Source organism: Mobula birostris, chromosome 8 (genome assembly GCF_030028105.1).
Source record: "Mobula birostris isolate sMobBir1 chromosome 8, sMobBir1.hap1, whole genome shotgun sequence".
NCBI classification, from domain to species: domain Eukaryota; kingdom Metazoa; phylum Chordata; class Chondrichthyes; order Myliobatiformes; family Myliobatidae; genus Mobula; species Mobula birostris.
The window spans coordinates 115,020,274-115,044,440 of record NC_092377.1 but is presented as its reverse complement, the minus strand read 5'-3'; the positions used below and the strand labels follow the sequence as shown (position 1 = coordinate 115,044,440).

The following is a 24,167-nucleotide window of genomic DNA, read 5'->3' as shown; positions in this document are numbered from 1 at the left end:
AACCCTCTGTTCAAATTCAACAGTGTGTGACAGGGAATGAGGAAAGGTGCAGCTGACTCATATCGCTTCCTCACGGCCTGGTAGCAGATGCTTTGTGGCCCAGTACTGATCTGCGGCCCGGTGGTTGGGGACCGCTGATACAGATAACAAACAAAAAGGAGGCAGCACCAATCCCTGTGGCACACCGCTAGTCACAGGCCTCTAGTTAGAAAGGCAGCCCTCCAGTAACACTCTCTGGCTTCTCCTACAAAGCCAATGTCTAATCCAATTTACTGCCTCATCTTGAATGCCAAAGCAATTGAACCTTCTTGACCAGCCTCCCATGTGGGACTTTGTCAAATGCCTTCCTGAAGTCCATGTAAGCAATATCTACTGCCTTGATTTCATCCACTTTCCTGGTAACTTTCTCAAAAAACTCTATTAGATTATCATGAGACCATAAGACATAGGAGAAGAATTAGGCCATTCAGCCCCTCAAGTCTGCTCCACCATTCCATCATGGCAGATCCCGAATCCCACTCAACCCCGTACACATGCCATCTTGCCATATCCTTTATACAAGATGTCTTGGATACTACAGGGGCTAGTGCCCAGGATGGAACTGATTAATTTTACCACTCTCTGCAGCTCACTTAATCCTATGCAGTAACCACCACCTCCCCATACCAGACAGTGATTTAACAGGTTAGAATGATATCCATGGAAATATGCAAGTATTTTAGGTAACATATCAAATCTCCTCAAACTCCTAATGAAAAATAGCTGCTCCTGAACTCTTGCCTCAGCAAGGACCTGGACCTGTTGCAATTTGCCTATCGCCACAATAGGTCAATGGCAGATGCAATCTCAATGGCTCTCCACGTGGCTTTAGACCACCTAGACAACATAAATACCTACGTCACAGATGCTGTTCAACTATAGCTCAGCATTTTATACCATCATTCCCACAATCCTGATTGAGAAGTTGCAGAAACTGGGCCTCTGTATCTCCCCCTGCAATTGGATCCTCGACTTCCTAAATGGAAGGCCACAGTCTGTGCAGATTGGTGATAACATATCCTCCTTTCTGACGATCAACACTGGCGCACCTCAGGGGTGTGTGCTTAGCCCACTGTTCTACTCTCTGTATACATATGACTGTGTGGCTAAGCATAGCTCAAATACCATCTATAAATTTGCTGACGATACAATCAATGTTGGTAGAATCTCAGGTGGTGAGGAGAGGGCGTACAGGAGTGAGATATGCCAACTAGTCAAATGGTGCCGCAGCAACAACCTGGCACGCAATGTCAGTAAGACTAAAGAGCTGATTGTGGACTTCAGGAAGGGTAAGACGAAGGAGCACATACCAATCGTCATAGAGGGATCAGAACTGGAGAGAGTGAGCAGCTTCAAGTTCCTTGGTGTCAAGTTCTCTGAGGATCTAACCCGGTCCCAACATATCGATGTAGTCATAAAAAAGGCAAAATAGCGGCTATACTTTATTAGGAGTCTGAAGAGATTTGGCATGTCAACAAATACACTCAAAAACTTCTATAGTTGTACCGTGGAGAGCATTCTGACAGGCTGCATCACTGTCTGGTATGGAGAGGCTACTGCACAGGACCGAAAGCAGCTGCAGAAGGTTGTAAATCTAGTCAGCTTCATCATGGGCACTAGGCTATGAAAGTACCCAGGACACCTTTAGGGAGCAGTGTCTCAGAAAGGCAGCGTCCATTATTAAAGACCTCCAGCACCCAGGGCATGCCCTTTTCTCACTATTACCATCAGATAGGAGGTACAGAAGCCTTAAGGCACACAATCAGCGATTCAGGAACAGCTTCTTCCCATCTGCCATCCGATTCCTAAATGACCTTCCACACACAAATCCATGTTGATTGTTCCTAATCTGCCCCTGTCTATCCAGATAATTATATATACCATCTCTAAGAATACTTTCCATCAATTTACCCACCACTGACATCAAACTCACAGGCCGATAATTGCTAGGTTTACTCTTAGAACCCTTTTGAAACAATGGAACCACATGAGCAGTACACCAATCCTCCGGCACCATCCCCGTTTCTAATGACATTTGAAATATTTCTGTCAGAGCCCCTGCTATTTCCACACTAACTTCCCTCAAGGTCCTAGGGAATATCTTGTCCAGACCCGGAGACTTATCCACTTTTATATTCCTTAAAAGCGCTAGTACTTCCTCTTCTTTAGTCGTCATACTTTCCATAACTACCCTTCTTGTTTCCTTTACCTTACACAATTCAATATCCTCCTCCTTAGTGAATACTGAAGAAAAGAAATTGTTCAAGATCTCCCCCATCTCTTTTGGCTCCGCACATAGCCGTCCACTCTGATTCTCTAAGGGACCAATTTTATCCCTCAATATCCTTTTGCTATTAATATAACTGTAGAAACCCTTTGGATTTATTTTCACCTTACTTGCCAAAGCAGCCTCGTATCTTCTTTTAGCTTTTCTAATTTCTTTCTTAAGATTCTTTTTACATTCTTTATATTCCTCGAGCACCTCATTAACTCCAAGCTGCCTATATTTATTGAAGATCCCTCTCTTTTTCCAAACCAAGTTTCCAATATTGAACTTCTCCAGTGTGTTCAACACCATCCGCCCTGCTCTGCTGGGGGAGAAGCTGACAGCGATGCAGGTGCATGCTTCCCTGGTATCATGGATAATTGATTACCTGACTGGCAGACCACAGTACATGTGCTTGCAACACTGTGTGTCCGACAGAGTGATCAGCAGCACTGGGGCTCCACAGGGGACTGTCTTGTCTCCCTTTCTCTTCACCATTTACACCTTGGACTTCAACTACTACACAGAGTCTTGTCATCTTCAGAAGTCTTCGGATGTCTCTGCCATAGTTGGATGCATCAGCAAGGGAGATGAGGCTGAGTACAGGGCTACGGTAGGAAACTTTGTCACATGGTGTGAGCAGAGTTATCTGCAGCTTAATGTGAAAAAGACTAAGGAGCTGGTGGTAGACCTGAGGAGAGCTAAGGTACCGGTGACCCTTGTTTCCATCCAGGGGGTCAGTGTGGACATGGTGGAGGATTACAAATACCCGAGGATACGAATTGACAATAAACTGGACTGGTCTAAGAACACTGAGGCTGCCTACAAGAAGGGTCAGAGCCGTCTCTATTTCCTGAGGAGACTGAGGTCGTTTAACATCTGCCGGACAATGCTGAGGATGTTCTACGAGTCTGTGGTGACCAGTGCTATCATGTTTGCTGTTGTGTGCTGGGGCAGCAGGCTGAGGGTAGCAGACACCAACAGAATCAACAAACTCATTCGTAAGGCCAGTAATGTTGTGGGGATGGAACTGGACTCTCTGACAGTGGTGTCTGAAAAGAGGATGCCGTCTAAGTCACATGCCATCTTGGTCAATGTCTCCCATCCACTACATAATGTACTGGGTGGGCACAGGAGTACATTCAGCCAGAAACTCATTCCACCGAGATGCAGCACAGAGCGTCATGGGAAGTCACTTCTGCCTGTGGCCATCAAACTTTACAACTCTTCCCTTCTTGGAGGGTCAGACATCCTGAGCCAATAGGCTGGACCTGGATTTATTTCATAATGTATTGGCATAATTTACATATTACTATTTAACTATTTATGGTTCTATTACTATTTATTATTTATGGTGCAACTGTAACGAAAACCAATTTCCCCCGGGATCAATAGAGTATGACTATGACTATCCCTTGAAAACCATGGCTCTCTCAAACTTTTAATCTTTCCTTTCAACCTAACAGGATCATAAAGATCCTGTACCCTCAAAATTTCACCTTTAAATGACCTCCATTTCTCTATTACATCCTTCCCATAAAACAAATTGTCCAAATGCACTCCTAAATCCTTTCGCATCTCCTCAAAGTTAGCCTTTCTCCAATCAAAAATCTCAATCCTAGGTCTTCTCAAGAGAAAATCTGTAGATGCTGAAAATCCATGCAACACACACAAAATGCTGGAGGAACTCAGTAGGCCAGGCAGCTTCTATGGAAAAGAGCACTGATGCAGGATCTTTTCCACAGCTGCTACCTGGCCTGCGGAGTTCCTCCAGCATTTTGTCTGTGTTGCTTGAACGTCACTCTCCTTTCCGCTTCCACCACCATACTCCCCTCTCCACACATTTCAAATTCGGCCGGTAACTCCACCTCCTGGAGCAAAACGCTCCTGCTAACCCGCTTCGAAAAGGAGGAAAGAAGATGCGTCGCCTGCGGAGATAAAGCTGGAGCCGAAAGTCGGCGCTGCCATCCAGCGAGAGCTTTGTCACATGGCCTAACATCATTACGGTCCCTGTCCAATAAGGGGCCTCGCCGCAGGTGGGTGAGCGCGTGGATAACGGTCTTGGGTACGCGCCGGTGGACGCCATGGCGGCCAGAGGAGTCCGAGTGCTGATGATGACGGCCGTTAGTGTCAGTGTCGTCTCGGCTGTGTGGAGGTACCGGCGGAATGGAGTCCATCGTGTGTGGGAGAACACATTCCCCGGGGCTGGAGGTCGATTCGACGGTTGGGGTGGGGTGTGACCAGGATGGGGTCGATTATGGGGGGCGGGGGAGTGACGGGAATGGGGTCGAGCGTGGGTGGGGTGGTGAGGAGGGCGAGCGTGGTTGGGGGCGGGGGGGTTGATGGGGTCGAGCGTGGGTTGGGGCAGGGTGGTGACGGGATATTGCGTGGGTGGGGGGCAGGGTGGTGGGGGATGGGGGAGTGATTGGGGTAACGGTCCAGTGTGGGTGGGGTGGTGATGGGGTCGAGCGTGGGTGGGGTAGTGATGGGGTCGAGCGTGGGTGGGGTAGTGATGGGGTCGAGCGTGGGTGGGGTAGTGATGGGGTCGAGCATGGGTGGGGACAAGGTGGTGATGGGGTGGAGCATGGGTGGGGGATGGGGGAGTGATTGGGGTAATGGGGTTTAGTGTGGGCGGGGTGTTGATGGGGTCGAGCGTGCATGGGGGGTGGGGTGGTGATGGGGTCAAGTATGGGTGGGGATCGGGGTGGTGATGAGGTTGAGCGTGGGTGGGGGTCGGGGTGGTGATGGGGTCGAGCATGGGTGGGGGGGGCGGGGGATTGGGGTCGAGCATGGGTGGGGGGGGCGGGGGATTGGGGTCGAGCGTGGGTGGGGGCGGGGGATTGGGGTCGAGCATGGGTGGGGGCGGGGGATTGGGGTCGAGCGTGGGTGGGGGGGGCGGGGGATTGGGGTCGAGCGTGGGTGGGGACGGGGGATTGGGGTCGAGCATGGATGGGGGCAGGGGTGACAGGATTGAGCGTGTGTGGGGGCGGGGGGTGACGGGGTTGAGCGTGGGTGGGGGGGATGGGGGAGTGATTGCGGTAATGGTATCTAGTGTGAGCGGGGTGGTGATGGGGTCGAGTGTGGGTGGGGGGCGGGGCTTGATGGGGTCGAGTGTGGCTGGGGGGGCGGGGGTGATGGGGTTGAGTAGGGGCGGGGGGTGATGGAGTCGAGCGTGAGTGGGGGGAAGGGGGAGTGATTGGGGTAACGGGGTCTAGTGTGGGCGAGGTAGTGATGGGGTCGAGCGTGAGTGGGGGGGTGAGGTGGTGACGGGTTCGAGCGTGGGTGTGGGGGGGGCGGGGTGGTGACGGGGTCGAGCGTGGGGGGGCCAGGGGAGTGAGGGGGATGGGGTCGAGCGTGGGGGGGCCAGAGGAGTGAGGGGGACGGGGTCGAGCGTGGTCTGGGCGGGATAATGACGGGGACGGGGTCAAGCGTTGGAGAGGTGGGGTGGAGTGTGGGTGAAGGGGAGTTTATAGCCCAGCGGCAGCGGTTGGTGCCGTCTGGACAAGACAAGACGAGGGGGGCAGAGGAGTTGATGGCGTGGGGTGACTGGGTCGAGTGTGGCAAGGCAGTGGAGTGTCAGGGTTGAGTGTGGGTGGAGGAGGAGGAGTGACGGGGACAGGGTCGAGCGTGGCGGGATGTGGGAGTGACAGGTTGTGATCGTGTGCAGCGGTTGTGGCGGGTACGGGGTTGTGCGGGGGGACGGTGGGGACAGGTACGGGAGAGGGACAGGGTCGCGTGTGGGGGAGTTACGGTGACGGGGTCTATGGGGTGTGGTGGGTTAGTTATGTTGGGAAGTGAGAGTGTTGGGGGAGGACAACTGGGGGTTGGTGGTGTGTGGTGTAGGGCCTGTTAGATGGGGGAAGATCAGGACTTGACTGTTTAGAATATTAAATATTTATTCCCCTCTAAAATCCTGCTTGATTTGCTAATTTCCTCCAGCATTCTGTCTTTGTTGCTCATAATATTGACATCACTTGGTCATAGCCCTTTTTAAGCCATGGTGCAAGGGCAAGATAACATGAAAAGAAATGTGCTATTTTTAGTTTCCAGAAAGATCCTAAGGATTCCGCGAGCTTGTATTGCACAGATATCCAAGAAAATGTTGCATTGAAAGACAATCATCATATAAACTTTGCCATAACAGCTATTTAGACTTAGAACACTTTTCAATACTAAGTTTGAAATTACTTTTCCAGATATTCCAATAATATGGGAAGTCGAATTTCAATCAATACCCGAAGCACTGTAAGTGAATTTGCCATGCTAGTGATGGTGTAGAATTTTTCTCACTACATTATGGCTTTGTGAGAGCTTAGTTGTGATGTTTTCTATATTACAAAATGCACTTAATCAGCTATAAAGTTCTGAAGGACATCCCCCATGCTCACTTAAAAATTCAAAGCACATTTATTAAAGAGTGTGTAAATTATATACCATGAGATTTCTTTGTTCACAGGCAGCCACAAAGCACAAAACCTGTACGACCCGAAACATAAAAGAAAGACCAAACACCACTGCAGAGAAAGAGAGAGAAAAACGCAAATCATGCGAACAGTGGAAGCAAGCCAACAGCATACCAAACCAGACCGAGTCCCAGATCTGTTCCCAGAGCAACCGGAGTAGGCCCAAGCCTTGGTCCTAATCCATCACACCAGCAGGGTAAAAATGCACAGTAGCTGGATCAGTTCACAGCCTCAGAGCCACAGAGAAAGGATTAACATTTGCAGGAGGGTGAGTAAAATCAGCCCTCCCTTTGCCTCCATTCTTGACACTCAGGCTTCCAGAGTATCTGTGTTGGCATTTGAATTGTCCAAGCACTGGGTAGTACCTCGCTCTAGGACCCAGACCCCAGTGCCATGACTATCTGGCCTGAAGCCGTTCTCAATTTCACCAAATCGCCTCAGCACTTGGAGAGCTCCAACCTCGCAGCTCGTTAGATGGATGGGCATAGAAACTCTTCCACATGGACTCCTCTCCAAATTGCTCATACCAGCAATTCTATCTGTGACCCCGGCTCGAACAAGTTCGCCTCACGCTGCACCAGCACAGCTCATCTCCAAATCAGGCTTGCCTCCACCTACTTCCTCAATGTCTGCGGCGGAAGTTCACCACAATTCACATCAGAAAAGATGTTATAAGTAATGTTTTTAGTCGAAACTCTTGTCTACCAAACTACCAGTAAGCTGTCACACATCTTTGGTAGTGCCACTTTAAACTAGATTGTGAATAAAAAGGAAATATTGACAAATCTGGGCCTTAACTAGTTAGCAAAGTTTAACAAATGGTATGTTGGACCTAACCTTTACAATTTATATAAATAATTGGATGAATGCACCAAAAGTATGATTGCTAAACTTGCTGATGACACAAAGAGGGGTGACCAATGTGAAGGGGATTCAAGGTGGTTACAAAGGGATATATTAAGTTGTGAGTGGTTTTTAAAAAAAAAACCAGTTTTAGAACAGGCCTTTCAGCTCATTTAGTCCATGCCAAATTAGTGATCTGCATAGTCTCATCAACTTGCATCCAGGTGAAAGCCTGGATGTACCCCTCCCCTCCATATATCTGTCCAAATTCTCTTCAATGTTGAAATTGAACCCCCATCCACCACTTCCGCTGGCAGTTTGTTCCACACTCTCACTCACTCAGTTTCTCGTTAAACATTTCACCTTTAGCTCTAGTTCTAGTCTCACCCAAACTCAGTTGAAAAAGCCCACTTGCATTCATCCTCTCTATACCTCTCTCAAATCTCCCCTCATTCTCTTGTGCTCTAGGGAATAAAATTCTAATCTATTCAACCTTTACTCAGGTCCTCAAGTCCTGCCAACATTCTTGTAAGTTTTTTCCTGTACCCTTTCAACTTTATTGATATCTTTCCCAAAGGTTAGTGACCAGCACTATACACATTGCTCCAAATTAGACCTCACCAACATATTATTGAACTTCAACATAACATCCTAACTCATGTACTCAATACTTTGATTTATGGTGGCTAATGTGTCAACAGTTCTCATGACCACATTTACCTGTGACACCAGTTTCAATGAACTACGGACCTGTATTCCCAGATCCCTCTGTTCTAACTCACTTCTCAGCGCTCTACTGCTCACTGTGTGCTGTATGCCCTACCCTTTCTTTGCTTTCCCAAAGTGCAACTCCTCATTGTCAGGATTAAATTCCAGCTACCATTTTCAGCCCATTTTTCCAACTGGTCTGGATTCCACTGCAGGCTTTGATAGGCTTCCTTGTTGTCCACTACATCCCAATCTTCGTGTCATTCACTATTTTGCTGATCCAGTTAACCACATTATCATCTGGAACAGTAATATGCATGACTAACAACAACAGACCCAGCACTGATCCCTGTACCACATTACTAGTCATAGACTAGTGTATCCAGTCACTTAGAACACCTTCCAATAACTTGCCCATGTGACAAAAGACCAAGTTATCAGAAGATTGATGCTAATGAGAGATATAAGTGCGACAATGGAAATTGCATTCGGAAATGTTAATGAGAGACGAGAGAGATTAACGAAAAGAGACACAGTTCCAAGTATTGTCAGACCGGTTGCTTTGAACCTGAACTGTTTGAAGTTTGATGGACAGGCGATACCCCAGCAGGAGGATAAAAGGAACAGGTTCGCTAAGGCACGACAGACACCACGAGATCACGAGATAACAAGACCCTGGAAAAGCGGTGTGACCCCACAAGTTGGTGGAGTTTGGAGGTCTGGTCGCGGGACCGACCATAGACGCACAGGGTGAAAAGGTACGATCGGCGGGAACCTGGTGTGTGTGTCCGCCCTTGCCTGGGTGCCGGGTTCACCGTGGAAGAACGAACGTATCCGAAACGGAGGGGTCACAGTCGGTGACCTCAAGACATTGAAAGGGCTCGCGCCGAAAGCTAACTGCAGAGGAACATCAAGGTCTGTCTGAATTCGATTTGCATATCGTCATTTGCTCTCTCCAATGGCACAACAGCGATTACTGCGAACTGTACTCTGCGTCACTTGAGACTGATCATTTTACCCCTAGACTGCGATAGAACTTGATTGATTCCTATTATCCTAGTTCTGTGTACATGTGTGTTTTACCATTGCTAACCTGTTGCATTTATATCCTTACTATTAGAGTACTGTGTTACTTATTTCTTTAATAAAACTTTCTTAGTTCCAGTAATCCAGACTCCAGCTAAGTGGTCCATTTCTGCTGGTTTGGCAACCCAGTTACGGGGTACGTAACACCCATCATTGATGTAAGGCTCACCAGGCTACAATTTCTTGGCTTATTCTTAGAGCCTTTCTTAAACATCAATTAGAGGACAGCAAATGTTGTTCTGATGTTTAAGAAATGCTAAAACCCCTGCAATTTCTGCACTAGTCTCCCTCGAGGTCCAAAGGAACACATTGTCAGACCCTGGGGAGTTAACAACCCTAACTTGACTCATTGCAGCAAACACCTCCTCTGTGATCTGTATACAGTGCATTACCTCACTGCTGTTTTGCCTCAGTTGTATAGACTATGTCTGTCTCCCGAGTAAACATAGATGCGGAAAAAAAATCCATTTAAGATCCCCCATCTCTGGTTCCATAAATAATTTTCAAGAAGACTAATTTTGTCCCTTGCTATTCTTAAGCATAATCTGAAAACATGGAATAAAAATTAATTAAGAAGGAACAATTAAGAAACATATTAACTAATGTTGGAAATTACAGCTTTAAGATAGAGGGATCTGAGTGTGTATTCAGCATTTTCAGTTATTTTACTTTGGTTTGCAGTATCTGTAATTTTGCTTCCCAGAGGTTGACTTAACCAATTTAATTTGTTGTCAATCCTTGAAGAAAAACAAACACCAAAACAAAGTACTGAAATCTGAAATAAAAACAAATGATAGTTTGTTTGAGGATCTAGCATCTAATATCAATTAGTCATTAAAGATGAGGACAAAATTTTGGATTGTTCTCTCTATGCATATTTAATTTTCCATGTATCCATTTTTCTTTGTATGTTGATTTTTGCTGCTGCTGTAGTCCTGTGTCATATGAGAAGGAGAATGTAAAAGTTTAGGGCAAGTACAGCATGTTTCCACTAAGTAAATGGGTAGCTGCCCAAAATGAAGAACCTTCCTTAATGTCAGAAAGTGTTCTATTATTCTAGAAGAAAACTTGGATAATGGAAACTATAGACCAGTGAGTCTCATGTCAGTGGTAGGGAAGTTACTGGAGAAAAATCCTTGGAATAGGATACATGAACATTTGGGAAAACAATGGCCCAAATAGGGAGAGCCAGAATGGCTTTGTGCAGAGAAATTGGAAGTCATGTCTTACCAAATTGATTGTTGTTTGATGAGGGTGATTGATGAAGGTAGAGCTGTGGATGTTATCCAAGGTGCTTGACAAGGTCACCTTTGGGAGTCTCATCCAGAAGATTAAGATGCATGGTAAATTAGCCATTTGTATTCACAATTGGCTTACCAGTAGATACATAGGACAGTGGTCAAAGTGATTTATTCTAGCTGGAGGTCTGTGATTAATGGTGTTCTGCGGCAATCTGAACTGGAACCTCTGCTGTTAGTGATGTATATAAGTGACCTAGATGAAAATTTAGCTGGATAAGTTAGTAAATTTGCAGGTGATACGAAGATTGGTGCTTTAGGTAACGTAGACAGGCAAAGAATACAATATGTATAGATGCAGATACAGGTGGAAAAATAACAGTTGGAGTTTAACACAACAAAATGTGAAGTCTTGGTAGGTCAAATATAAAGAGGCAAGATCCTTAACAGAGTTGATGATTAGAGGGACTTTTTAAAGTTCATAGCTTTTAAAAAATGGCTACACAGATTCATGAGGTGGTTAAGAAGGCATATGGCATGCCTGCCTCTATTATGTTAAGGCGTTGAATTTAAAAATCAGGAGGTTATGTTGCAACTTTTGAAAACTCTAGTTAGGCCACATCTGTAGTTTTACAGTTCTGGTCACCTCATTATAGGAACAATGTTGAGGCTGCAAAGAGGTTCACCAGGATGCTGGCTAGATTAGAGGGCATGTGCTATATGAGAAGTTGACCGAACTTTCTCATATAGCATGTGAGTGTTGCTTTGACCCCAGCATCTGCAGGGTATTTTGTGTTGAACAAACTTTGGTTGTTTTCTCTGGAGTGGTGGAGGTTGAGGGGAGATGTAATAGAGGTTTGTAAGATGGAGAGCCACTGATAACTGACAGACGGTATCAGCTTCCCAGGGTTGAAATGTCTAATACCAGAGGACATGCATTGAAAATGAGAGGGAGTAGATTCAAAAGGAAATGTGAGGGGCAAATATTTTACACAGTGATGGTGTCTGGAAAGTGCTGCCTGGGGTGCTGGTAGAGGCATTAGTTTAGTTAGCAATTTGATTGCTAATTTAATTGGCTTGGCACAACATTGTGGGCTGAAAAGCCTGTTCCTTTATCTTACTTTGTACTTGGAACATAGAGCAGTAAAGGCAATAGAAGGGAACCTGATACCAAGAACTCAATATACTTAAAAGCACACAAGTACAGAATATAAGATTGATATAGAGATTAGGGAGCGGTTGGTTTGGGCATATTGTTAAAAATATTGAGAAGGTCTTGAAGGAGTTCATCATTTTTCATATCAGATAAATCAGAGAAGCAATAGAGAAAACAGATGTATAAAACTGCTATTTAAACAGAAATTGTGGAATTTAGGGACGTGTTTGAGCCAATCAGAATGTGATGACAACTAATTGTAATTTACAGCTCCATTTGGAATACGAAGGAGACTCGTTCTTTCAGTGGATTGTTCCAAAGCCGTGTACAGTCAGCTTTCCAACGTAAGATTACATTTAATGCATGGGTTAAAAGAGAAAAAGGAGTTTTAGAGAGGTGAAAAATAACATCCTCTTTTTATATGAGCTCTTTTGCCCATAATATTCATTATGTGACGCTATTCTTGTGTTAATGTTTTTGTCTCTAAAGTGAAGTGTGCCAGGGTTTTGGGTTGTATCACATCTTTCAGAAAATATTCCTATTAGGAGTAATTTTGAAAACCTAACCTTGACACGAAATGTTGACTATTTATTCCTCATCATAGATGCTGCCAGATTTGCTGAGGTGCCTCAGTGTTTTGTGTGTGTGACTTTTACAAGCTTGATGTGTCAAACTGGAATGATGAATGACGAGTAAATTTTAGGGTTATTATTCACACATACAGGTGTACACTGGTCCATTTTTTTGCTCACTGCACATAGATCACTTCCTCTGCTTCTGATTTCTCCACCAGACACATTACCAGTCCTTCTTATTCTCAGTCTTCCTTTCCCCATTACCAAATTCTAGTCCAGTGTGTACCTTCGCACCTCAACACCTTGAGCTAGCCTTATCAGACCTGTAGCCAGCAACTTCCTGAGCCCTATTTTTGTGAAAGGAGACTAGGGTGGCATATTTTTAGTTTCAAGAGTGCACAGCTCTTGGTGCCTGAAGTGTTGCACACTTGGAATTCTTATTGAAGAGTCAACAATAAAATGGCCTGTGTTTTTTCTCCACCCCCCCCTCCACCACCTCTATATTATGGGATGCACTGAACATATGAGGCTGCGCTGAGAAATTCAAGATTCAAAAAACTTTATTGTCATTCTAACTGTACATCAGCTCTGCAGGGCAGAATGAGACAGCATTTCCCAGGAGCAGTGCAATTATAACATAACAAACGCAACACTAAATAATAAACATAAAAATAAATAGTAAAACACAACAGCCACATGTTAGTTAAAATCAAGTTATAAGTGTCCAGTACAAGTTAAAAGTGTCCAAAGCAGAGTCAGGTAGAGCAGCTATTTAGCAGTCTGACTGCCTGTGGGAGGAAGCTGTTCAGTAGCCTTGTGGTTTTAGTTTTGATGCTCCTGTAACATTTGGCTGATGGCAGAAGAACAAACAAATGGTGTTATTATAATTTAGCTCCAAATAGAACCTTTATTGGATGAAATGCATACTTTGACCTGGACCCTAATGTAATTTACTAACTATAATGTTTTTGCCTGAGTCGCTATTCAAATGTTGTCTTATCAAATTAAGCTACTTAACAATCCAAGCCATGGAAATGGGATGGACTTCAACCAATTTAATTTGATTGCCATTTTGGTTGAATGTCAATGAATTGATATTGAGTAGGTCTTAGCTCCTCTACTTTGACTGGAAAGCGCTCAATGTATTTTTAAAATGACTAAATATGAAAAATTCAAACATTAATAAAGTTGAGTTTCATTTATAAAATAGTAGCAGTGATTTCATTCAGTCAAATAATGTTGAAACAAACATAAGCTACCTCTATTGGCTGTGGAGCCCAGTAATACACTTATGCCAACTAAACAGGTCTGCTTGACAATACTACAGAAAGCATATTTAATGCCATAACAATTCAGTACTGGAATGCAGATTAAAATAACAAGATAAAAATAGGATTAAAATAACTTACTAGCAGTAGCAGAAAGGGTAAGGCGAGGGAACACATGCCAATCCTCATAGAGAGATCAGAGGTGGAGAGAGTGAGCAGTTTCAAGTTCCTCTCTGTTAATATCTCTGAGGACCCAACCTGGTCCCAATGTATCGATGCACCTCTAAAGAAGGCATGACAGCGGCTATTTTTCATTAGAAGTTTGAGAAGATTTGGTACCTCACCTAAAATACTTGCATATTTCTGTAGATGTACCGTGGATAATATTTTTAACTTGCTGAATCACTGTCTGGTATTGGGGGGGGGGGGGTGGTGGTGGTGGCTACTGCATAGGATCAAAGTCAGCTGCAGGCAGAGAGTTGCAAAATTAATCAGCTCCATCCCGGGCACTAGCCCCCGTAGTATCCCCCAGTATAATAGATATGGCAAGATGGCATGTGTATGGGGTTGAGTGGGATTTGGGATCAGCCTTGATGGAATGATGGAGCAGACTCGATGGGCTGAATGGCCTAATTCTTCTCCTATGTCTTATGGTCTTATCTTCAAAGAGCAGTGAGTCAAAAGCGCTGTCCGTCATTAAGGACGCCTACTACCCAGTAGATGCCTATTTCTCATTTTTACCATCAGGAAAGGGGTAGAGAAGCCTGAAGAGGCACACAGCGATTCAGGGACAGCTTCTACCCCTCTACCCCTTCTGAATAGCCATTGAGCCCATGAACACTTTTTAATTTGCTTGTTGTTTGCACTACTTTATAGTTAAAAATTTTCATGACTTGTGTCAGTGATCTTAATTCTGATTCTGTTTGATTTTCCTACAGGTCTCGCTCTGTTACATTAAGTTGTCATTTGCGTGGAGTACACAGAATTTATCCACGAGTTTTTAATCAGGCACGTATTTTTCCCCTGAGTGAAAGGAATCAATGAAAGAAAATAACCTTCAATTTTCCATGCCATATTTATTTCCCACAATTGTCTGAGTGTCCATACTATAATTATAATTCCTACTGCCATCTGTAAGATTGTGTGTTCTCCTCATGACCTCATGGGTTTCCTCCAGGTCCTCAAGCTTCATCCTAGATTCCAAAGATGTGCAGGTTAGGGCTAATAAGTTGTGGGCAAGCTATATTGGTGTCAGAAAAGTAGTGACACTCGCAAACAACATATCTCACATTATATTTTGATGTTTCCATGTGTATGTGATAGATAAAGCTAATATTTATTTTTTCTCTTTTACATTCTAAGGGGAAACAAATGTTAGGTCAAAATTCCACTCCATATTTCACATAATATAGCAAACTGTTGTTAAGAATACCTAGTAATCTTAGTAAAAATAGAAGGCAGCTTTGGACAGGTCACAATGTAGTTGTCCATCCCCCCCCCCCCCCCCCCCCAAAATCCAAAAGTATACTAGTCTTCTAGGCCGCTTCCTTGGTATATCGAATACCATCCCCCACCACTGACACCCAGAAGCTGGTCCCTTTCCTGTAAAGAACCAAAATATCTCCATATTTACTTTTTGACCAAATAGGGACATGAGCCTTTGACAACAGAGAAGCATTTGACCACATATATTCTTGAAGAATATGGCAGCAGACACACAAAGCCATCACTCCCTGGAAGTCATTTTAGTCTTAAAACACTCGTAGTTCATAATGTCTGTTGTTTAAAAACTTAAGCTTAAAAACAGATAGGGGAACAGAACTGAGGCATCCAACCTTTGTCATTGCATTCTATTAAATCACAATGAAATATACCTAACTATTTAAATAGCTTTTCTCTGTGTAATTTGATATTCTTCAGCAGTGGTGCATAATTGGCATGGAGATCTAGACTAACATTCCTGATGGATATAAATGTGGAAGCACTGAACTTCTCAATGTACTTGCTGGTGCCATTCTGAATTTATCTTGAAATGGAGTCCAGCAATGAAATGCCAGCTTTCTGTAGTTGTGCTTGAAGTTTGCTTGCTAGACTTGTGCCAGTTAGACTTTGTGAAGATATCACAATCTAAGTGTATCTGAGGGTGATGTAACTTACAATTTTTGCTGTAATTAAATGTGTAATTTTATTTGAATGTATTCTTTTAAATGTTCTTAAAGTTTTTTTTAATGGTAACTTTATTTATCATAGTAGAAATAAATTTATAGTATGTTAACGATATTCCTTTTCTTCTTAGACAATAGAAGATGCTCCCCGCACATTTAATATAGAAGCTGCTTTGTTTAATTTTATATGGTACATGGTGAAAATGCCTGAAAGGTAATTGTTAATAGGACAAAATAACTTGTTTGAATTCCTCAATGTACAGTACAGTAGAACTGTGATAATCTGCTATCTGATTATTTGGAAATTCAGACACTTCATCATTTGGCTTACTAGGTTTTTTTCTGCACTCCTGTAAGCACCTTGAGGCCTCATTTTCAGGGCTTCTTTAAGCTCACTAGTGGTGCCATTTTCCTTGTTCACATTAAGTGTGCTGGGGTCTCATTCCCCAGTTGTTTTTGTATTCTCTTAAATACTTTTCTGTATGAACTGAATGAAACAAAAGAGTCATTTTCCCAATAGTTTCGTTCTCCCACTAATGTCAAAAAGATGCAAACACGAGGAAATCTGCAAATGCTGGAAATTCAAGCAGCACACACAAAATGCTGATGGAATGCAGCAGGTGAGGCAGCATCTATTTGAAGAGGTACAGTCGACGTTTCAGGCTGAGACCCTTCAGGACTAACTGAAAGAAGAGATAGTGAGAGATTTGAGAGGGGGAGATCCAAAATGATAGGAGAAGATAGGAGGCGGAGGGATGGAGCTAAGAGCTGGAAAGTTGATTGGCAAAAGGGATACAAGGCTGGAGAATGGAGAGGATCATGGGACGGGAAACCTAGGGAGAAAGAAAGGGGGAGGGCAGCCCAGAGGAAGGTGGAGAGCAGACAAGGAATTATAGTGAGAGGGCCAGAGGGAGAAAAGAGAGAGAAAGGAAAACAAAAAGATCTTTGTTTTAGAAGCATAGAAAACCTACAGCACATGTCGAACATGTCCATACCTTAGAACTACCTAGGCTTTTTCTAAGCTCCATGTAGCCATCCAGGAATCTCTTAAAAGACCCTATAGTTTTAGCCTCCACCACTGCCACTGGCAGCCCATTCCATGCACTCACAACTCTCTGCTTTTATATTTTAAAAAAAAAAGCAAACAAACTTACCCCTGACATCTCCTCTGTACCTATATCCAAGCACCTTAAAAGTATGCCCTCTCGTGCGAGCCATTTCAGCCCTGGGAAAAGCCTCCGACTATCCACATGATCAGTCCCTCTCATTATCTTGTAGACCTCAATCAGGTCACCTCTCATCCTCCGTTGCTCCAAGGAGTAAAGGCCGAGTTCACTCAACCTATTCTCATAAGGCATGCTCCCCAATCCCGGCAACATATTGTAAATCCTCTCAGCACTCTTTCTATGGATTCCACGTTCTTCCTGTAGTGAGGCAACCAGAATTGAGCACAGTACTCCAAGTGGGGTCTAACCAGGGTCCTATATAGCTGCAACGTTACCTCTCGGCTCTTAAACTGAATCCCACGATTGATGAAGGCCAATGCACCATATGCCTTCTTAACCACAGAGTCAACCTGCGTAGCAGCTTTGAGTGTCCTATGGACTCAGACCCCAAGATCCCTCTGATCCTCCACACTGCCGAGAGTCTTACCATTAATGCTATATTCTGTCATCATATTTGACCTACCAAAATGAACCACCTCACACTTATCTGGGTTAAACTCCATCTGCCACTTCTCAGTCCAGTTTTGCATCCTATCAATGTCCTGTTGTAACCTCTGACAGCCCTCCACACTGTCCACAACACGCCCAGCCTTTGTGTCATCAGCAAATTTACTAACCCATCCCTCCACTTCCTCATCCAGGTCATTTATAAAAATCACAAAGAGTAGGGGTCCCAGAACAGATCCCTGAGGCTCACCACTGGTCACCAGCATCCATGCAGAACATGAACCATCTACAACCATTCTTTGCCTTCTGTGACAAAACAATGTCCCCTTGGATCCCATGCCTCCTTACTCAATAAGCCTTGCATGAGGTACCTTATCAAATGCCTTGCTAAAATACATTACATCTGCAGCTCTACCTTCGTCAATGTGTTTAGTCACATCCTCAAAAAATTCAATTAGTCTCGTAAAGCATGACCTGCCTTTGACAAAGCCATGCTGACTATTCCTAATCATATTACGCCTCTCCAAATGTTCATAAATCCTGTCTCTCAGGATCCTTTCCATCAACTTACCAACCACTGAAGTAAGACTCACTGGCCTATAATTTCCTGGGCTATCCCTACTCTCTTCCTCGAATAAGGGAACAACATCCGCAACCCTCCAATCCTCCAGAACCTCTTCTGTCCTCATTGATTATGCAAAGATCATTGCTAGAGGCTCAGCAGTCTCCTCCCCCGCTTCCCACAGTAGCCTGGGGTACATCCCGTCTGATCCTGGTGACTTATCCAACTTAGTGCTTTCCAGCACATCCTCTTCCTTAATATCGACATGCTCAAGCTTTTCAGTCCACTGCAAGTCATCCCTATAATCCCCAAGATCCTCTTCCGTAGTGAATACTGAAGCAATGTATTCATTCGGTACTTCCGCTATTTCTTTGGGTTCCATACACACTTTTCCACTGTTACACTTGATTGGTCCTATTCTCTCACGTCTTATCCTTTTGCTTTTCATGTACTTGTAGAATGCCTTGAGTCCTCCAAGGCCTTCTCCTGATTTCATTCTTAAGCTTCTTCCTGCTAGCCTTATAATCTAGAGGATTCCTATCATTACCTAGTTTTTTGAACCTTTCGTAAACTCTTCTTTTCTTCTTGACTGGATTTACAACAGCCTTTGTACACCATGGATCTTGTACCCTACCATCCTTTCCATGTCTCATTGGAACGTACCTACTCAGAACCCCACGTAAATATCCCGAACATTTGCCACATTTTTCCGTACATTTCCCTGAGAACATCTGTTTCCAATTTATGCTTTCAAGTTCCTGCCTGATAGCCTCATATTTCCCCTTACTCCAATTAAATGTTGTCCCTAACTTGTCCGTTCCTATCCCTCTCCAATACTATGGTAAAGGAGATAGAATTGTGATCACTATCTCCAAAATGCTCTCCCAGTGAGAGACCTGACACCTGACCAGTTTCATTTCCCAATACCAGATCAAGTACAGCCTCCCCTCTTGTAGGCTTATCTACATATTGTGTCAAGAAACCTTCCTGAACACACCTAACAAACTCCACCCCATCTAAACCCCTTACTCTAGGAAGATGCCAATCAATAATACCATCCAAGTCTCTGTAATGGCCACAACATCATAGCTCCAAGTGCTGATCCACGCTCTAAGCTCACCCGCCTTATTCATAATACTCCTCGCATTAAAGTAGACACATCTCAAACCATAGGTCTGGGCGAGTCCCTTGTCTATTACCTGCCTATCCTCCCTTTCGCAGAGTTAATCTATTTGTAAGCCAATCTCCCTTTCCTCCGTCACTTCAGTTATTGCAATTTTCATGCAGGAATGCATCCACTGAGATCAAAATTGGTTTCATAGTTAATTCCAGAGTCTTTAGCGATATTGACTTTGTAGATTTCTACAAGATATCCTTTATTGTTATTTTTCAAGCACTTTGTAATAATTAACAAAGCATGTTCCTAATGAATCTTGTTGCTTGATTGTCCAGTCTCACATCTGATGATGAAGAGGATCTTGTTGACGGTTATCTAAATACTGCTCAGAAGGATGTAAGTATTTCTGGTTAAAAATGGGAATTAAATCGCATGAACAAAATAATGTTTGTAATCAACGTACAGTTGAATTTTAATGCTTTTGTGTGCAAATCATGAAAACACAGCCAATCTGCAATTTTCCTGTTATCTAACTCAGCACTTGTTATGGAGGGAAAAGACTGCAGAAGCTGTAATTTGGAGCAAAATAAAACCAAACTAATCAGGTCAGGCATAAGCTGAGGAGGCAGAAGGATGGGTGATGTCTGGGTCAAGACCCTGAATCAGGTTGGAGTGTACGGAGGAGAGATAAAACATAAAACAGTACATCAAAGGAATGGGTCCTTTTCTCCATGATATTGTGCTATACTTATTAAATGCCTAACTAAATTAATTCTGACTGCCAACACAATATCCATATATATCCACACTCTGTACATTCATGTGCCCATCTAAGAGTTTCTTAATTACCTTGTGACTATCCCTGACAGTGCATTCCAAGCACAATCTGTATAACAACAGCAGCGTGCCCACACATGCCCCACACATCTCTATTTAAACACCCACTTGCTTTAAATATATGCCTTATGCTATTTGACATTTCAATCCTGGGATCTCACGCAAAATGCTGGAGGAACTCAGCAGGTTGGGCAGTATCTGTGGAAAAGAGTAAATAGTTGACGTTTTGGGTCAAGACTCTTCATCAGGACTGGGGAGAAAAAAGATGTGAAGTCAGAACAAAAAGGTGGAGGGAGGGGAGGAAGAAGCACAAGATGATAGGTGAAACTGGAAGAGGGGGAATGGTGAAGTAAAGAGCTGGGAAGTTGATAGGTGAAAGAGCTAAAGGGCTGGAGAAGGGGGAATCTGATAGAGGACAGAAGACCATGAAAGAAAGGGAGGTGATGGGCAAGTAAGGAGATAAGGTGAGAGAGGGAAACAGGAATGGGGGAGCGGTGAAGGGGGGGGGAGCAATTACTGGAAGCTCAAGAAAGTGATACAACTTTTTCTGCGCTACATTGGCGACTGGATTGGTGCTGCTTCCTGCATCCATGCTGAGCTTGTTGACTTCATCAATTTTGCCTCCAACTTCTACCCTGCCCTCAAACTTACCAGGTATTTCCGACACCTCCCCCCACCTTCTTGATCTCTGCTTCTATCTCTAGAGACAGTTTATACATTAATATCTTTTTTGAACCCCCTGATTTTCACACCTACTTCAGCTATACCTCTTCACACCCTATCACTTGTAAAAATGCCATCCCCTTCTCTCAGTTCCTCTGCCTCTGCCGCATTTGCTCTCAGGATGAGGCTTTTCATTCCAGAACTAATGAGATGTCCGCCTTCAAAGAAAGGGGCTTTCTGTCTTCCACCATCACCGTTGCCCTCGCCTACATCTCTCCCATTTCACACACGTCTACTCTCCCTCGTCTTCCCACCGCTCCACCAGGGATAGAGTTTCTCTTGCCCTCAACCTACCACCCCACTAGCTTTTGCATCCAGCACATAATTCTCCATAACTTCTGCCATCTCCAAAGGGATCCCACCACCAAGTAGATCTTTCTCGCCCTTCCCCGCCCACACTTCCCGCTTTTGCACGCATCACTCCCGAAGTGACTCCCTTGTTTATTTGCCCCTCCCCACTGATTTTCCTCCTGGTACTTGCAAACAGAACAAGTAACATACCTGTTGCTACACTAGCATTCAGGGCCCCAAAAAGTCGTTCCAGGTGAGGCGACACTTGTGAGTCTCTTTGGGGCCATCTGCTCCAGTGCTCCCGGTGTGACCTTCTGTATATTAGTGAGATTTGATGTAAATTGGGAAACTGCTTTGCCGAGCACCTATGCTCCATATGGCAGAAAAAGCAGGATCCCCTGGTAGCCACCCATTTCAATTCTATTTCCCATTCCGATATGTCAGTCAATGGCCTCTGCTGCTGCGATGAGGCCACAATCAGGTAATGTCTTGTTCCATCTGGGTACCTCCAACCTTATGGCATGAACATTGATTTCTCTAACTTCCAGTAATTACGCCCCCCCCTTCACCATTCTCCAATTCCTGTTGCCCTTTCTCATCCTAAATCTTTACCTGCCCATCACCCCCCTCTGGTGCTCCTCCCCCTTCCCTTTCTGCCATGGTTTTCTGCCCTCTCCTATCAGATTCCTCCTTCTCCAGCCCTTTATCTGGTTCACCAATTAAGTTCCTAGCTCTTTATTTCAGCTTTTCCCTCTCCTAGATTCACCTGTCACCTACCACCTTGTACTTCTTCCTTCCCTCCCTCCACCTTCTTGCTTTGATCTCATCATCTTTTCCTGTTTCAATTAATGGTCTCAGCCTGAATTGTAGAACGTTTAATATTCTCCATAGATGCTGCCTGACCTGCAGAGTTCTTCCAGCCTTTTGTGTGTGTTGCTTAGATTTTCATCATCTGCAGATTTTCTTGTGTCTGGGATAAAGGAACCAACTATGTACTCTGGCTGTGCTTGTCATAATCTTACAAACTTCTAATACATCTCCCCTAAGCCTTCAAAAATAACACCCTAAAATTTTCTAACCTCTTTTTATAGTACAAGCCATGTATTTGAGGGAGCATTTTTGGTAACCTTCTCCAAAGCTTCTACATCCTTCCTGTAATGTGGTGACCAGAATTGAATGCAATGCTCCAGATGCGGCCTAACTAGATTTCTGTAAGGCTGCAACATAACTTCCTCACTCCTGAACTCAGTGCCTTGACTATTAAAGGCAAGCATTCTATAAACTTCCTCTACCATCCTATCAACCTGTGCAGCCACTTTCACAGAACTATAGACTTGGATCCAAGATCCCTCTACATCAATGCTGTTAAGGATCTTGCCACTAACAGTGTATGGTCCCTTTGTATTTGATCTCCAAAGTGCAACACTTCAATATGCCTTGAGAAACTACGATTTCTCTGCCCATATCACAACTAATCTATAACCTGCTGTATCCTTTGTCAATCTTCTATGCTATCCACAGATCGTGAATCTTTATATCATTTGCAATCCCCCACCTGTCTGCCTTTTTATCCAAGTCATACATATATATATCACAAGCAGCAGAGGTAAAGGTACAGTTACAGACCTCCATATTGAATCCAGATTAAATCCCATTGACCAGTATCCTCTACCTTCTATAAACAAGCCAATTCTGGATCCAAATGGCAAGTGTCATGTACCCCGTGACGGGTTAAAGAACCTGCAGAAATGGAAAACACTTTGGAGTCCAGTATTGCTATTAACTAATAATATTATTAGTAACTTTGCAATACAGTAATATAAATGCAGATAATCAAACAGATTAGCAATGATTATATATAAGTAAGTATATCAGTAAGAGTGGAAATATATATGAAAACCAAGCTTCTTCAAGTCTAGGGGTAAATAGATAGTCTTATGATAATGAGTAAAATTCAGTTCAGTTCATGGTATTGAGTTGAGTAATGATGGGGAGAGAGAGAGAGAGTTGAGTCTTCAGGTGAGCTGACGCTGTCGATCTTCCTGTTGTCCTCTGAAATCCTTTAAAAATCACTGACTGTGACCACAATAAAGGGGACCGTTCTGTGGTGGCACTTTCAACCCAGGTGAGGATTGGACACACGAACAGCTCCCCACCGGTCACTCCCTTTTCACATTGTGAGAGCTACTGATTGATCCTCCAAAAACCCACTTTTTCTGTGGACACAACAAAGCTCATTCAGTGTCCAAAATCATGTGTCTAAGGTCTATCATCTGACCTCTAGTACCAAGCTGTTTGTCAAGACAGCTCCTCCCTCCTTTCTCTGTGTAAGAATGCACTAGCAGGCCATGTCCTTGGAGAAAGTATAAACAACATGTGAGCAGTCTTTGACTGTCTCGTTTCAAAAGCACAGTTCATAGGGGTAGTCGAGCACAGTTTATAGGGGTAATTCAGGACCCTGTCACACAAATCTGTGTGTATTCCATGCATCTTAATCTGGATGAGCTTTCCAAAGGGAGCCTAGTGAAATGACTTATTAAAATCCATTTAGACTAACATCCACAGCTCTATCTCAATCACTATAATCTTGAAAATGGTTAATAAGACATGACTTGCCCCACACAAAGCCATGCTGACAGTCCCTAATTCCTAATTTTCATACCCTGTTCCTAAGAATAATTGCTAATAGTTTCCCTCCCGCTGCCATAATACCAGTGTATAGTTTCCAGGATTATCCCTATTGAATAATGGAACAATTTTAGTTACTTGCCACTCCTCTGAGACCTTTTCTGTGATGAGGGAGGACAATACTATCTTGGTTAAGGTCCCAGCAATCTCATCACTTGCCTTTCAGTAACCTGGGATATATCCCATTAGGGCCTGGGGATTTATCTACCTAAATGTGATTATGTTAGACTATGAGGAGAGATTAAGTTGCCTGGGACTATACGTGCTGGAATTCAGAATAATGAGAGGAGTTCTTGTAGAATCATAAAATTATGAAAGGGATAGATAAGATCGAGGCAGAAAAATTGTTTCCACTGGTTGGTGAAACTAGAATTAGGGGGCATAGCCTCAAGAATCGGGGCAGTAGATTTAAGATGGAGATGAGGAGGAATGACTTTTCCCGGACAGTGGTGAATCTGTGGAATTCTCT

The 24,167-nt window shown here is 43.9% G+C and overlaps 1 protein-coding gene across 1 annotated transcript in view; it reads left to right on the top strand.

The window, feature by feature from the left end:
* The first annotated feature begins 4,341 nt into the window (after positions 1–4,341).
* Positions 4,342–24,167, top strand: part of LOC140202041 (cation channel sperm-associated auxiliary subunit epsilon-like) — a 151,623-nt gene continuing 131,797 nt past the window's right edge. Inside the window, exons 1-6 of the mRNA XM_072266900.1 lie at positions 4,342–4,460; positions 6,502–6,550; positions 12,070–12,143; positions 14,581–14,650; positions 15,939–16,021; positions 19,495–19,555. Of these exons, the coding sequence (XP_072123001.1) occupies positions 4,390–4,460; positions 6,502–6,550; positions 12,070–12,143; positions 14,581–14,650; positions 15,939–16,021; positions 19,495–19,555 (408 nt within the window). The 5' untranslated portion in view covers positions 4,342–4,389. The remainder of the gene's footprint in view (positions 4,461–6,501; positions 6,551–12,069; positions 12,144–14,580; positions 14,651–15,938; positions 16,022–19,494; positions 19,556–24,167) is intronic.